We start from the raw sequence: 15560 nt of genomic DNA, 5'->3' as shown, positions 1-15560 counted from the left end.
GGCACACGGCAGTCAGGGGAGAGGAGCCCACGACTGTATCCACGCGTGGAGCTTGGGCAGTTGCAGGAGAGACAGTTAGGAAGGACCCCAGGAGCAGCAGACAGGTGCCGCTGTTAGGGTCCACGCAGCACCCCCAGGTCATCTGCGAGTCTGCTGGAAACCCATCATTGGGCCCAAGTGTCCTCAAAGAGCCAGGATTGGGGCCTTAGAAGCCCCCAGCCCTGGTGGTTTGGTTTGAGCTGTGGCACCTCCAAGCCCAGGGGCAGGGCAGGACCCACCAGCTCCCTAACAGGAGAGTCGGCCTACCCACACCCCTGCCACCTCCTGCTCCATGCCTATTCCACTTTACTCAGACCTCCAGGCCCAGATGGTCCCTAGAGATGCTGGCCCCAAACAGTTGCCACATCTGCCAGGGCCAAGGTCCTGCCTTCCCTGCCCTGCACAGTCTGGTCCGGGGCTCCAGAGGTCTAGAGACCACGTCAAGGCTGAGAGCAAGGCCTGTGGAAAAGTCCTGCCGGGCCCCACGGTGGCTCAACTGAGACAGTCAGTGGACACATGGGCTGTCCTACAGCCTGACAGCTGCACCCAGAACCGAGGGCCCTGAGGAAGGAGGAGGGCAGCCTTGCGGGGAGGAGGGGAGCACCTCCTCTGCCTTCACCATGGGAAAGGGCTGCCGGGCAGCAGGCTACAGGAACAGCTCCTGTGGAACAAAGACTCTGCAGTGGCCTTACTGCACACATCAGAAAACTGCACCGCGGTGGTTTACAAAAGACAAGAGTTTATTTCTCTGCCAAGTACGAAGTCCAGAGAAGGCAATCTAGGCATTCCATTACCAGTGGTCAAGGTCTCAGGGAGCCAGACTCCATCTGCCTGCTCCATCCAGGTGCAGGCCTCCCTCCTCAAGGTCACCTTTCAGGGCCAAGGTGCCAGTGAGACTTCCAGATGGAGTGAGCAGGAAACAGGGTGAGGAGCGGGAGGGCACAGCTGGCCCTCAACGTGCTTCTGCGTCTTTGTCATCATCCAGAATGCAGACACATGGCTGCACCAGACGAGGGCGCTAGGACATGCAGTCATATTTACCCGGGCACCCCCGGCAAAAAAAACCTCAATACCGCAAAAAAAAAACCCAATACCAGGACACAACTGCAGTCTCAACCGTGATTGTAGAAGGCAGGCTGGCTTCCTCAAGAAATTGGTCCCCCCATGCATGCCTTCCTTGTCCACCCGAGCTGGTGAGACCCCGCTTCAGCCAGGAAGACCTGGGTATGGCCGCTCTGGTCCTACCCCAGGGTCCGTTTCCCCATCCACCACCCTGCCAACAGAGTGCCCTAGCCCTTTGGCGGCAGGGGCTCAGAAAAGCAAAACAAACTGGACAGTCTCTTTCTGGGAAAATTCCAATCCCAGATCTTTAGCCTAGAACTTGAGGGGAAGCCAAGGTCACCCAAGTCCCTGGGACCCCTGACCCAGTCTCACAAAGCAGCAGGCAAGTGTGAGGCAGACAGCCCAGCAAAATGGAGGAGTGAGCCAAGGCCAGCACCTGGAGGGCAGGCTGGAAGGAAGGTCCGGGGGTGGCCACAAACCATCTGGGGATGACCACACCCACCAGGTGGAGGAGGAGCTGGCCCTGTCTGCCTGGCCTGGACTCACACACCCCCAGCCCAGCTTGAACTCAGGCCATTCCTTGAACACAGAGGCGGTGACGGCCCATGCCCCAGGGGAGTCAGACTTGACACCTGTGGGGCCAGAGCCTGGGAATGAGGGGGAAAGGTTTCCAAAAGGCTAGCCCGGGGCTAGACTGCCAGCCAGGACAGCCGATTCCTGCTGCTCCATCTGAGTGACACCTGCGCCAGCTGCTGTTCAGCTCACCTCCGGGGACCAGTGCAATGCTCACGGCATAAGCTAGCAGGTCCTGTAGGACCCTCACTCCCACACAGATCTGTCAGTGTGAAGGTGAGCACCACCCATGCTCATCCAGACCCTGCTGGCTGTGCTAAGAGCCAGAGCCATACCTACAGACAGGGACACTCCTGGGTAGACAGCCTGGGCCCACCTGGGTCCAGAGGGGCTAAACACCCACTCCATCAAGGAAAAGACCCACAGGGGTTCCATGAGGTACCTCCAACACCAAAGTCAGGGTTAGGCTGCTCACCCAAGCCCACAGCTGAGGCCAGCAGGCCGAGTGTGCAACATCACCCCTCCAGACACAAGGCCCCATTCCCTGAACCTTAGCTCAGGTCTGACCCCAAACCCTGAAATGTGCAAGCTCCTGCAGCCCCTCTCCCATCCCCACTGGAGGGCAGGGCACCCTAAGGGGGTTTCAGGGTAAAGGTGGGCCTGGAGACTGCTTGAGAAAGGGCACCAAGACAGCAGTCCAGGTCCCCACAGGCCCCCCAGGAGAGACAGCCAGGAGGCAGCACAGCACTGGGCCCTGGAGTCTCATCCACACGTGATGGGCACACATGGCCTGGGCTTCAAGCAGGCTGGAAGAGGGGCTGAAGCTGGGGGTCGGGCCCAGGGAGCGGGGGCCCTGCCTTCCTTCTTCAACACACAGGGCCGCCCAGGCCCCACTCCTGGGGCCCGGCCCACACCCCAAAGATGCCAGCATTAGATGCCTCCAAGGTCGGAGAAGCCCCAAATCCACTGGCTGCAGAGCCCAGAGTAGGCATGGGGCAGGCCTGAGCAGCTCACCCAGAGCCCAGCACACCTGCTCCCCTTCTCTGGCTGGGCCCCTCCCTGTCCCCTGTGACAGCCCCAGGGTGGGCAGCTCAGATATCACTATCCTTGACCTCCTTAGGGCAGAAATGGATATGGGGTTTAGGGCATGAAAACCAGCACAAGCTCCCAAGCCCACCGCTCAGCAGCCCTAGGCCCTGTAGCCCCTCCAGCGGGCAGCCCATTCTGCCCATGGGGCCCCAGGATCTGACGCCCCCACACCTTGGAGACGCAGAGCCAGGGAGGCCTCACCACAACTCCAGACCCTCATTGGCTGGCTGGCCCTTTCATATCCAGCCTGACCACCCAGAAGGACAAGCCAGTGCCTCCTCCTGGGTGCCTCCTTCTGGGCTCCTTCAGGGGCTGCAGGCATTCACCCCCACAGACAGAAGCCAGGCCTCTTGACCCGCCCCTCTTCTGATGCCTCCTCCAGGGTCACCTAGACATCACAACTGCCTTGACCCCACCCAAACCCCTTTCTTCCACTTGGCCAGACCATGCCTGCCCTTGGCACAGAGCTTGTCAGCAATGGGTAGAAGTGCTTCCTTGACATGGTTTGCAAGTGGATGCAATGCCTGCTCAAAGCTCCTGTGTGGCCCACTGTGACCTCCGACACAACCCAGGCCATCCCTGGCCCTTTCAGTGTGCCAGGTAACTAGCCTCCAAGGGCAGGCACTGTGGAGGCCTCCAGTCCCATAGAGAATAAAGGCAGGGGGATATTCTGCCTTGATGTGGGTATATTCTCAAACTGAGTGCAGCCCCACATTGTCAGCAGGTGGCCCTCGGCCCTGGGGGAAAGGGAGGGGGGCTCAAGACACTGGCCAGAGCCCACAGGATGCCTGTGGTGTAAAGCTCCAGGCCTGGGGCTTGTTTGCCCAATGCCCTGTCCCAAGGAGCCCTGCCCCACCCCCTCCATCAAACCTGGGCCAAAGACCTCCTGAGGTCCCCGAAGACCACAGCTCCCTGGCCCTCAATTCCCATGGCTTCAGCAGGTTAGCACTGGGGGTTGGGAGGGGAGAAACCCAGGACTCCTGGAAGGCTGGGGTCGGGGGCCCTCCAGAGTTTTATTTTCTCATGTTCCTTCCAAACACATTCTGCTGATTCTCAAAATGACAAAAGCCAAGATGCTCAAATATTAAAGCTCAACAGCTGATAACACACTTGATAATAAAATCAATAATATTTAGAAACAAATTTGATTAAATTCATAAATGAATAAATCATGCTTTTAAATTTAATACAAAATGTGTTAAAATTTATATGCGTGCCAAATTCTACTACTTTAGAGCATTAACAACAACAAAAAAACTGAAGGGGGGACTTCCCTGGTGGTCCAGTGTTTAAGACTCCATGCTTCCACTGCAGGGGGCACGGGTTCGATTCCTGGTCAGGGCACTAAGGATCCTGCATGCTGTGTGGCAGCAGCCAAAAAACCGAAACCAGAAGGGGCTATCCGCCCAGCTGGCTGTGTCCCCATCCTCCTTTTGCCACAGTGGGGATCATGGGCTTGCCCCATCCCCACCTAGAGTGTCACTGTGTCCCTGGGCAAAGGCTCTGGATTTGGGGCCTTTCAGGCACACACAGACGTGGCCCTGAATATGTGGGGCTCCAATGTGCTGCCGTGGCCTCCTCACAGACTTCCATGTGCTGCAGGCCTGGCTCATCAAGGCCACACCATCCCCAACACCGACCCTCTGGGTCTCTTCACTGATGCACGGCCAGGGATACCCTTCTGTTCCACTTATGCCTCCATTAGTGGCCATGGCAGATGTGACAGTGATGCAGAGATAAAGGCCCCCTCCTCCCCACATCTAAATGCAAAGGGAGAACCAGACCCAGACTGACTCTGCCTGCCAACCCCCACCTCCAGGAGTGTGTTGGTGCCTAGGCAGAGAGGATTCAAAAGGCAGGCTGCTCCTCCAGGACTCTCTTTTGTCCCCAACTTCTCAGACACTCCTCGGCCCAGGGTGAGGTGTTAGGGGCACACTTGACACCCTGGACAGGGCCAGAGGAACTGGATGAAGGAAAGGAGTCACTATCCACTGGCTGGGAAAACCACATGGAGCAGAAAGCAATGACCTGCAGACTACAAACATAGGTATACCCATCCATCGGGGCCACTAAGGCTCATCCTGGACTCTCCTGTCCTTTCCCCTGACATTTCATCCATCTCCAAGCCTCACTGGTTCCTCCCCCCACCAAATCAGCACCTTGGATCTGTTCCCCTCTCTTCCTTGGGACACCCACCTGTTCACACGGCGTCTGGGACGGGGGTGCACCTTCCCTGCCCCCAACTAACAGTCACGCAGTTTTGACTGCTTACCAGGCACAGCGCGGGAGAAAGAGGGACATAGCGGTAAACAAACCTGCAAGCCCTGATGCCCTCAGCGCCGGTTTTACTCCGACAGCCTCCTGCCTGGTCCTGGGCCTCTAACCCTCACCCTCCTGCCTTCGCCAGAAGGCTCTGACAGTGCCTCCCCGCCTGCACCGTCCACCGGCCAGGGGATGACGCCATGGCGCCGTATATTGCACATCTTCCCCGTTCTGTCCAACGCTAAACTCCACCTTCCTAGCCGCGGCTTCTTCCAGCGAGCCTCCACGCATTCGCACCAGCTGTTCCCTCTGCCGGGCGCGCCCTTCCACTCGGGTCTCAGCTGCAGTGACATCTCCTCGGAAGCGCCTCCCTTTCTGCACATTATCTTCTACCCTGCAGTTTGCTGCCCGTGCGTTCTGGCTGCACAACCCCGTCTTGCCCACCAGGCCGAATTCCGCTGGCGCAGAAGCTGAGTCTACACGGTAAGCCCTCACACCACTAGTGGTAATCGCAAGAACCCATCCCCGCAATGGGCCCGGCCCGCTGAGCCGCCTCTGCCATGCGGGTCCCCACGGTCTGCCGCCAAAGGCCGCAGCACCTGCACACCCCTCCCCTAACCCCGCCGCCCGGCCTCTCCCAGCGCGAAGCTGCGAGCTCTGGAGCCAAGCGCCTCGGCACGCCGGGAGGCACGCCGCGAGCCCGGTGCGCACGCGCACGGATAGGGGCGGGGCCGCGGCCCACTTAACCCGCTCCGCGCCGGCCCGCGAGCTGCCCACACAGAAAAGTCCTCCCTGCCCCAGAGAGCTGCCAGCTTGCCGACCCCATGACGGGTGCAGCTAGCCCGGGGCAGCCCCAGTTGCCCCTCCAGAGAGGGATACAGAGTATAAGCGCCCCGACGCTTCTCTCCCCAAAGAGGCCTTGGCCCTTTAACCCTCTCCTCGCTCGCAGTCATTGGCTGAGGCGGTCTACGTCATCGCTGCGCGCCGCACGAGGGTGCCTTCCCGCTCCCTAATCCTGACGCCAGAGCGGCGCCCGCCTCAGAAGCTGAGGAGAGCGAGCGGAGGTCGTGGCGGCGGGAAGATGTAAGTAGGGGGAATCCGACCCCATCCAAGCTTCAGGGGCCGCCCGCCAGGCTCGGCGGGGCGCATCGTGGAGCCGGCCTGCTCCCCGGCCACGCGGTGACAACGGCGGCCTAGCGGCGCGGCACAGGGTTTGAGAATAAAGAGTGTGGCCCGGGGCGGGCTGAGTGGGAGGCGCCGAGGCCGCGGCCCGGAAGTGGTCGGGGCCGCGGCGGGCGGAAGGGCGCCCTCGCTTCGTCCGCTCTGCGGCGGGCCCAGTGAGGCCCTCGGAATTCGGAGCAGCCGGGAACTCGGCCTCCGCACTCGAGGCCTTCTCGCCGGGCTGGAGACCCAGGCCCGCAACGCCGGGCCCTACCCTGGAAGTGTTCGCGGCCCGGCGCCTGGACTGGGGAGTTGTGAGTGAACGCGGACGGTGGGCGGCGAGATCGCGTGTGGGGCCGGTGCCGGTGGGTGCGGAGTTGCTTTGTGGGATGCCCTGGGTGACCGACTGACCCTCCCTTCGAAGCCGTTAATTCAAACATCGACTCCACGAACGTCTGCCGGGTTCCTGTGTGCCGTTCTCGGTGCTAGTCCTTGGGGATAGGCCCCTAACGTCTTGGAGCTCAGTTTGACGGGTAACCCCAGAAGGGAGGATACGGGAAGGTTAAAATTGATGGAGGAGAGGCATGGCTTTTTCTCTTTGTTATTTCGCATGAATTGTGCCTAAAATGTACTTTTAAATGGGGAAGGTGCTCTGAAGATGTGAGCTGAAACGCCATCTACTCGAGATTTAACTAATTGTTCTCTCCTCTCTCTGGCTGTTGGACGCGCACCTTTCCGGAGGATGGGGGAGGTAATCAAGGTCCTGTGCTGTTACCTGAACTTGTGTAAACAGAGAACCTCAACCTTTGCTTTCTAGTACTCAGGCCACGCCCAGCAAAGCGTTCACTTACTCTGTGGTTCTTAATTTTTTAGTGTTTTAAGAATAACCGGTGGTGCTTGTTTTCACAAAGTACATTAGGGCAGATGTTTAGGACGGCGGTGGGGTCCAGGAATCTGCATTCTGGGCCAAATGAACAATAAGGTAGCCATTGGCCACACGTGGCTATTGAGTACTTGAAATATACCTAGTTCAAATTGAGGTGTTTCAAAGACTTGGTATGGGGAGGTGTAGATGTTTTATTAATGAATTTGTATACTGATTGGTGAAAAGATAATACTTGGTGTGTAGCATGTCAAATAAATATATTACTAATAGTTAACTTTATCTGTTAACCAAGATTTTTTGTAATGCAGCTACTAGAAAATTTTAGAGTACTGTTATAGCTGGCACTCTTTCTATTGGACAGTGCTGCTCTTGGTGACCCTAATAGGGGCAGTCCAGGGACCCTTGTTGAGCATTCAGAGACGGTGTGTGACTTTAGAGTCAAGAGTTTATGTGGGAGAAGAGCCTCCAGAGCGTCTCTTCTAATATTAGCTAACGTTTATTGAGCCTTAACTAGGTGCCAAATTAACTCCTTTATGGGTTAATTTGGTTTATGTCCCTGATAACTATGAGGTGTAGGAACTGTCTGTGTCACTGTACTGCTGATGAGAACTTGAGGCTCAGAAAGGTTAAGTGATTTGTCCAAGGTCACACAACAGAGCTTTGAATCAAACCCAGGCAGGCTGACTCCAGACTCTTAACCATTGAATTATACTCACTGATTGTCCAAGCACACTAACCTTATCCAATGTTGCCTGCTGGGTGTCTATAGTACCTTATTATTTTAAGACAAAACATCTTAAAAATTTTTATAGTCCTGGAAAAGAGCAGCAAAAGTGACATTCTGTTTGTGCTTTCACTTGCATGTCCAAAGCTGGGTACTCTTTTCTTCAGTCAGAATGTTTATCCAGCATTTTGGCAGCACTATTCACGTGGAAACAGGATCCCGATTGGTGTGCTGTGTCCAAGTTACTTACAGGAAGGTGAGCTAGAGGTAGTTGAGGCTGACATCCCGAGATCTTTGCTTGCAACTCAAGCAGATTGTACAAAACCTCACTGGAAATACTAAAGACAACAGTCCCGAGGAAACAGGGCACATAATTAATTGTTTGTTCTTGAGTAATATTTACTAATGCTCGTTCACTGAGTACATGGCAGTCCAGGCACTTGGCTAAACCCTTACATGTGGTAACTCATCCAATTCCAATGTCTACTTTTTTCCCTCCAACATTTTATTTTTGAAAAAATGTGAACATACAGAAAAGCTGAAAAAATTTTGTGCAGTGAATAGCCACGTCACCACCACCTAGATTCTACATGATACATTTCTGTTAACATTTGCTTTATTTATATCTAGCCACCCATCAATCTTATTTTTTCTTGCATTTCAAAGTAAGTTGCAGACTTTGGTATACTTCCCCCCAACACTTTCATATGCATATCATTAACATTAGTCAGTGTTTACAATAACTACTCTTTAACAGCTTATTTTACTGCTTTTTAAATGTTCATGGGGAACGTTTCATTTGTTTGTGTTTGGGTATTAAATGTTTTGATGCCAGTACCAGTCACTTTTGAAATGGTTTTTGCTTCCAGTCACATCATATATTCAATGTATCCTACAAAGATTACAGCAATGAAACAAGAAATCTAATCCTATCAGTTGGGTTTTTCTCTGTTCTGCGTGCAAATGTGGTGCTGTAGTATTTCTAAAGGACTGTGGAGGGCTCATCATCAAACTTAAGAATGAAAAACGGGTATTGTACTGCCTGTAAAATAACAGGACACCACCATCCACACCGTTCCTTAAGAAAAAGACAAGCTGAGGTGACGGTTCTACCTGTGCCTCCTGTGGGGGCGGGATTCCCCCCCCCCCCCCCCCGAGGAAACAGTGCTGGTCCCCTGTGTGTTCCTGGCTTTGTGGATGCTTGCTGCTTACTGTGTTCCTTGCTGCCTTCTCCTGTGCTCAGCTTTTGACTGCAAAGTAGATATGTTGCCTTGCCAATTTACTCTGTAAATCCTTTTATCTTGTTATTAGGCTGCACTTTGGCGTAAATTGCAATCGATTAGGGATCGTTTCTCAGACTCAAGTTAGAAGTGAGAGTTCAGATAAGTGAGGCCGCCATTGCTGCTTTGAACACCTCAGAAGGGGAGAATGGATTTATCAGGAGTGAAAAAGAAGAGCTTGCTAGGAGTCAAAGAAAATAATAAAAAGTCCAGCACTAGGTAATCCTTCTGTTAGATTTTTCTAGTGCTACTTTGGGGGTGCTCATTGCTAGGGACCCTCAGAAAGGGGAAAATTGGAAATGTCTTGAATTTTACAGTGAAAGTGTCCTAAGCCACAGATATTTTGCCCTGTGATTGCCTGGGATTTGTGTAGCCCTTTGGGGTTGTGCTGTTGTTTCAGGGTTCAGTTAAAGCGGCATGTAATCTCATACTCTTTCTCACTATCCAGGGCTCCTTCTCCTACCAAACGCAAAGACCGCTCTGATGAGAAGTCCAAGGATCGCTCTAAAGATAAGGGGGCCACCAAGGAGTCAAGCGAGAAGGATCGTGGCAGGGATAAAACTCGAAAGAGACGCAGCGCTTCCAGTGGTAGCAGCAGCACCAGGTGGGGCTGACGGGTTAGAGCATTGCCAGGGCCTCGCGTCCATAGCCGTGTCCCTCTTCCTTCCCAAAGAGCCTGCAGAGTGCTCTGTCTTCTTATAAGGGAACACACTCAGATTTTTAATAGAGACTCTAATTTACGGCAAACTGGTTTGGGGTTTGCTCTGATTATATACAGAGGATGGTGTTGGGATTCTTTCTTTTCTGGAGATGTTAAGGAATGGGACATCTTGGGGTATGCTTTTCTGTCAAGTGCTTTTGATTTGGAGTTGTGCTTGGATTGCCCTAGCCTGGAGCTTCCTTTTCCTTCTGTTGAAAACCAGCCTGTGTTAGTCAGTCAGTAGCTGCCTTCCAAGCTGAGTTGGTGGCTCTGACTTGCCAGGCTCCTCCTTTACCTCCCAGTAGGCAAGGCTTCTGTGTAGGTTGGAAGCAGCTCATTGTTTCTTCCCTATCACTGCACAATATGTATGCTGTTTTCTGTCCCTACCAAGGGCTTTGGCTTAGGGCAGGGATTGGAGGAGGTCAGTGTTTGCCCCGCTGGGGAAAGCAGTGGGGTTTGAAAATACGAGGCCAGCGGTTCATCTTGGGAGCATGTGCAGGCTTGTCTGTTCAGTGAAGAAATGCTGCTCCCACCACTTGTCTGTGACCCCCTCCCTCTTGCCCCTCAGGTCTCGGTCCAGCTCTACCTCCAGCTCAGGCTCCAGCACCAGCACAGGCTCCAGCAGCGGATCCAGCTCATCTTCAGCATCAAGCCGCTCAGGAAGTTCCAGCACATCCCGCAGCTCCAGCTCCAGCAGCTCCTCTGGCTCACCGAGTCCTTCTCGGCGCAGACATGACAACAGGCGGCGTTCCCGCTCGAAGTGAGCTCCCTCCCAGCACCACTTCTCCACCCGGGAGTAATTGGCTTGAGGGCTCTCCCCCAAAACCTGTGAATTACCTGGGGACCTAAATTAACAAACCGGGGGCTGTAAAGTTACCGTAGTTATTATAAAAATAGACCAAAAAAGGAGTTTTACTGTCTTAATAGGATTTTTTGTTTTTTTCAATCAGATCCAAACCACCCAAAAGAGATGAAAAGGAAAGGAAAAGGCGGAGCCCTTCCCCTAAACCCACCAAAGTGCACATTGGAAGGCTCACCAGGAATGTGACCAAGGTGAGGAATCCTGTTTCTGTCCAGTGGACAGTGGGGTGTGTCTCTTTTGCAAATTTTCAAAGTGGAAAGCTGGAGAAGCAAGCCTCTGCCAGAAGGTGAACTTAGAATGTAGCATTTCGGAGGGCTGACTTGGTGGTGCGTGACCAAGTAGAGCACTGGTTAATTCATTTTAATGGAATATATTATACGTATGTGTTTAGGAGATTTACCCCCAGGTGCCAAGTCAGTGGGTTCTCTGACTCTTACACAAGTGATTAGTGGGTGAGCATTAGTGACCCTTCTTTCTCCCTAGGATCATATCATGGAGATATTCTCCACCTATGGGAAAATTAAAATGATTGACATGCCTGTAGAAAGGATGCACCCCCATCTGTCTAAAGGCTATGCATATGTGGAGTTTGAGAATCCAGATGAGGCCGAGAAGGCGCTGAAGCACATGGACGGAGGTGAGTTAAGCCCTGCCAGCTCCACTCTGAACCCGTTTCTTTGTCCCCTGTCCACGACCAGCTACCCACCACGCATAGTGTGTTTAAAACCAACTTTCAGCCTGGCTGCATGTAAGAATCTCCCTGGAGCTCTTTCAAGATTCCAGTTCTTACTCAGTGGGTGTGTGTTTACCAGAAACATGTTTTGTGGAGCATGGTTCTTAAAAAAAAATTCATCAAATATGAATATCAATTAAAGTTTAAGGATCAAATGAACGGCTCCCCCCCCCAAGGAGTATATTATGAATATAACGAAGCATCATTTTTATATGGAAATGTTTTCTTTAATCCTCTCTGAGTCATTCTCTCTCTCTCTCTCTCTCTCTCTCTCTTTTTTATTTGGCTGCATTGGGTCTTCGTTGCTGTGCACGGGCTTCTCATTTGCGTTGGCTTCTCTTGTTGCGGAGCACGGGTTCAGTAGTGGTGACTCGCAGACTCTAGAGCGCAGGCTCAGTAGTTGTGGCACATGGGCTTAGTTGCTCTGCAGCATGTGGGATCTTCCTGGACCAAGGCTCAAACCCATGTCCCCTGCATTGGCAGGCAGATTCTTAACCACTGCACCACTAGGGAAGTCCTGAATCATTTTGTCTTTTGCTAACATTTCAGCATTTTTAGGATAACTTCGCTGAATTCACAAATTTTACCCATTTCCCATAGCCACTTTTTATTGGGTAGAATGATTTGTCAACCTTTGAACGCTTGTGAATAGCTTCAATTTCCTGCATTTGAAGGAATATGGGATTTGTCTGTGCCCCAGCTCACTGCTGCTGTACTCTAGGCAGCTGGAGCTGAGCCGGGACTGCCCACAGCACTGTGTGGGCTGCCAGGCCAAGTGGGAAGGAGATTCTGAACCCCTTACAATCTTGGCATCCTTGGAGGCCCTCTTACACATTTGATAAATAGCCTCACAGGTCTTTGGCCCTTGAGCTCTGGTAGAGTTTGTATACTACAAAATTTTCCTTGGTACTGAGGTACAACTCTTTCAATCTACTTAAATCCCTCTGGAGTGTTTTATGAGTTAAGCATAAACTGTGATCCATCCCTCTGCACACTTCAGCTCTTGGCTTTGCTGAGTCACACCTTCGTTTTAGAGACTGTTGATCTTGTGTATTTGATAGAGTCTGAGCACCTGCTAAAAATATGGGAGACTTGGGCATGTTCAGGATGTGTGTGATTATAAATATTCCACGTTTTCTTAAGATTCTGGTAGGACTTTCCTGTGTGTATTGTGCTGTGCACCACTGAATGGAACAGCTCCACACTGTCTCCAGAAAGAAAGTGGCGGGAGGGGAGGGGGGCTTTGCCTTTACTGGTAGCTAGCCAGAGTATGACTTTGCCTCTGTTGTTACATAGTCAGTGCCTGTGAAATCCCTGACTTGGACTGGCTTTTGGCCATAGGCCAGGGCCACCTTAAGCCGTGTTTACTTAAATTGAGCCTTTCAAGTATGTTGCGAACATAGGTCCAAATTCCTGAGTCACCTTAATACCTCAGAAGTTCCCTTGAAAGTAGGAGCTGAGAAGATAGAAGACCCTCCACCCTTTGGGGGTACATGGGCTGTGCTTGGTCCCCTGAGCAGTCCCTGGACTGGATCCAGGTGCCTTATCCCCTGGGATTCTTGGGTCTGTGCCTCAGTGTCCTTTGCTCTTTCTTTCCCTGAGGTCCTGCAGTTTCCTTGTGCCTCCATTCTGAGCTGCCTCCCCTTGCCATTCTACGATTTCATTCACACGTGGTTTTAGTACTTGCTGCACATGGACTCACCTCCCTGAGGCACTTTTTTCAAACTCTTTAGACAGACTTGACAACTCCTGAACATCCTTTCATTTTGTTCCCCACCCCAGAAGTCCCTTCTTCCTCTCAGGCCCCACCTCTCAGGAGATCACAGATTATCCAAAACCCTGGTGCTGATCATCCTTCACCCCACCCCTGGGCTTGCTCACCTGATCCATCACCAAGCTCCGGTGATTATACCTCCCTATTATCCCTTGAGTTCTTATGTTTCACCCCCATCTCAGTCCTGCCAAAGCCCCCTGCCAGGTCTCCTCACTGCAGTGCCCCCTTCACATTGCTCTTAAGAAGGAAGTTCAAGTGCAACACCACCTTCCAGCTCAGGGCGGGAGCATAGCTCTTCCCCTCACTTAGCAAATTCCAGGCTGTTCTTTAGGTGTTGACTTGGATGGTGCTTCCCGTGGAAGGCTATCCCAATGCACTAAGATTAGGTTCCCTGCTTCCTGGTAGTTTTCTTTATGAAACCTCCAATAACAGTAATTATGAGGTTCTTTCTGTGACCAGAGTAGTTTGTCTTTGTCCCCCCAGGCTCCTCTCTGTCTCACTCACCATGGTATGCCCATAGCTGGCATTGGGCCTGGCCCAGGGTAGGTGCTTGTTAGATATTTTGTGACTTTATCCTTTTTTCAACAGGACAAATCGATGGCCAGGAGATCACTGCCACAGCTGTGCTGGCCCCCTGGCCTCGGCCACCCCCCAGGCGATTCAGCCCTCCCAGGAGAATGCTGCCACCACCTCCCATGTGGCGCAGGTCACCCCCACGGATGAGGAGAAGGTGAATCACTTCGGGGTCTCACAGGGGACTGATTAGGGCCAGTTTCTGTTTATCTCATTTACAAACATAAAGTTAGGATGATGACTTTGGGACTTTGTCCAGCCCTGCCTGTCCCCTGTGCCTCATGATGGGGGTGGGAAAGCAGCATTGGCATAGGCAGCCTTCAGAGCTCATCGTGTTCTTTCCAGCTGGGGAAAGGAAGAGCTGCCTGATTGAGGGACCCTCGGGAGGTGTGGCCCCTCCCCTCCCTCCATGAGAAAACCAGAAGGGTCAGAGGAGTAGGGGAGAGGCAAACAACACCCTTGGCAGAGGCCAGTGTCAGGCCGTCCTCTGCTAGTGGTGTCAAGCTGCACTTTGCACAGCCCTCGAAGAAGAGGAGAGTGCCTAGGGTCATGCCTTTGGTCTCCAGAACATTTGTGTGTCTCCCAAGGGTTCTGCGTCAGTGACATCCAAAGAGAGCTGTCCTGACTGGAGTGTTGGAGTGTGAAGCTGTGTAGAATTGTTCCCGAAAGAAGGCAGCTTTACCCCTGTGATTCCAGATGTGGAGCTGCTCCCGGGGCATGGGTTTCGTGTCTGATGTGGTTTCTCCTCTTCCCACAGGTCACGTTCCCCTCGGCGCAGGTCCCCCGTGCGCCGGCGATCCCGCTCCCCTGGCCGCCGCCGCCACAGGAGCCGCTCCAGCTCCAACTCCTCCCGATAAGCAGGGCCACCGAAGCCCTGCCCTGTGACTTGTATACCATCCAGCTTACTTTTGTCACTTTTCTAGCAGAAGGAGGATCAGTAGGAAAGTAATCCCTCACTCAGGGGCAGGCTTCGAAGGTGAAGGCAGTAATTGCTACATTTCCCCTGGCGGCAGAGTTCCGGCTGCAGGAGTGTTGTTGGTTTGGGGTTGTGCTTATGATGATGCCCTCCAGTTTTCTGGCTAGAAAGCTTCCACATTTCTAGTTCCTGAGAGTCAGTTTAGTGGCAGAGCCAGCAGGGATGAGCAGGGGGCTCCAGGCGGTGGTACAGCCCCAGCCTGGGAGCATGTTTTCCCATTCCACAGATGACGTGGGGTCCATCTGGTGGGCTGGTCGTGCCCTAACCTGTTGGCCTGCAGGGTCCCACAGGAAAGGGTGTGCTTTTACGCAGCTGCCATTCCTGTTAGCCTGGCCCTGCTCCCCTGCTTGAGTCCTCTAGGGCCAAATACCCAAAATGGTTCTTTTCACGTGTACTCATGTGCGTGCACACACACACACAGACAAACCCACGTCTCCCTTTCTCTCTGAAACTGGTAAGTTGAGAGCCAGCTCTGTCCGGTCATCACAGAACCCCCCGTTGTGTTGGTATTCATGGTGGTCGTGCAGGTTACTTTGGCAACGTGTACATTGCTTTTTTGGCTTTTATTGTACAGTCAGTACTATACATTTTCTGTCTTGAGTTTTGTAACTTTGTAGCATTTTAGATAATATTGTGTTTGTACTTTGTTGTGTAGAGAAAAGAATTGTGTTGAATAAACCTAGGATTAGAGTGCAGCTCGAGTGTTGGGTTCGCTGCCTCCTTCCTGTCCCTTGGCCCCAAAGGCAGCTTCAGTTGTGAGGTAATTAAACATGATTGTCTAAAAAATGTTTTGGTTTCATTCCCAAAGTCACAGCTCCAAAACCTCTCAACCAGAAAAACACTGGAAGTGTTTATGAGTGTTGGGC

General features: G+C 52.8%; 1 protein-coding gene across 4 annotated transcripts; it reads left to right on the top strand.

Moving 5' to 3' along the window:
- Positions 1-5499: 5499 nt before the first annotated feature.
- RNPS1 (RNA binding protein with serine rich domain 1) lies at positions 5500-15396 on the top strand. 4 transcript variants are annotated; one of them, XM_032606415.1, is made up of 8 exons: positions 5500-5508; positions 5975-6108; positions 9525-9680; positions 10345-10536; positions 10727-10829; positions 11122-11275; positions 13734-13875; positions 14476-15396. In XM_032606415.1, coding segments are annotated over exons 2-8 (849 nt in total). In that variant the 5' UTR covers positions 5500-5508; positions 5975-6106; the 3' UTR covers positions 14576-15396. The 4 variants fall into 4 exon arrangements, with proteins under 4 accessions (XP_032462306.1, XP_032462302.1, XP_032462304.1 ...); XM_032606411.1 differs by lacking the exon at positions 5500-5508 and adding an exon at positions 9108-9295; XM_032606412.1 differs by lacking the exons at positions 5500-5508; positions 5975-6108 and adding exons at positions 6124-6500; positions 9108-9295.
- The last annotated feature ends 164 nt before the right edge of the window (positions 15397-15560 follow it).

Source organism: Phocoena sinus, chromosome 15, assembly GCF_008692025.1.
Source record: "Phocoena sinus isolate mPhoSin1 chromosome 15, mPhoSin1.pri, whole genome shotgun sequence".
Classification (NCBI taxonomy): Eukaryota; Metazoa; Chordata; class Mammalia; order Artiodactyla; family Phocoenidae; genus Phocoena; species Phocoena sinus.
The sequence above is the reverse complement of the archived record's forward strand: the minus strand, read 5'-3'. Positions and strand labels throughout refer to the sequence as shown.

Excerpts from the sequence above, each read along its gene's own strand:
- RNPS1 (XM_032606411.1), top strand. The coding sequence starts at position 9,225 with ATGGATTTATCAGGAGTGAAAAAGAAGAGCTTGCTAGGAGTCAAAGAA. Across the intron at positions 10,830-11,121 it reads TCACCAGGAATGTGACCAAG|GATCATATCATGGAGATATT; the intron begins GTGAGGAATCCT and ends CTTTCTCCCTAG. Across the intron at positions 13,876-14,475 it reads CCCCCACGGATGAGGAGAAG|GTCACGTTCCCCTCGGCGCA; the intron begins GTGAATCACTTC and ends CTCTTCCCACAG.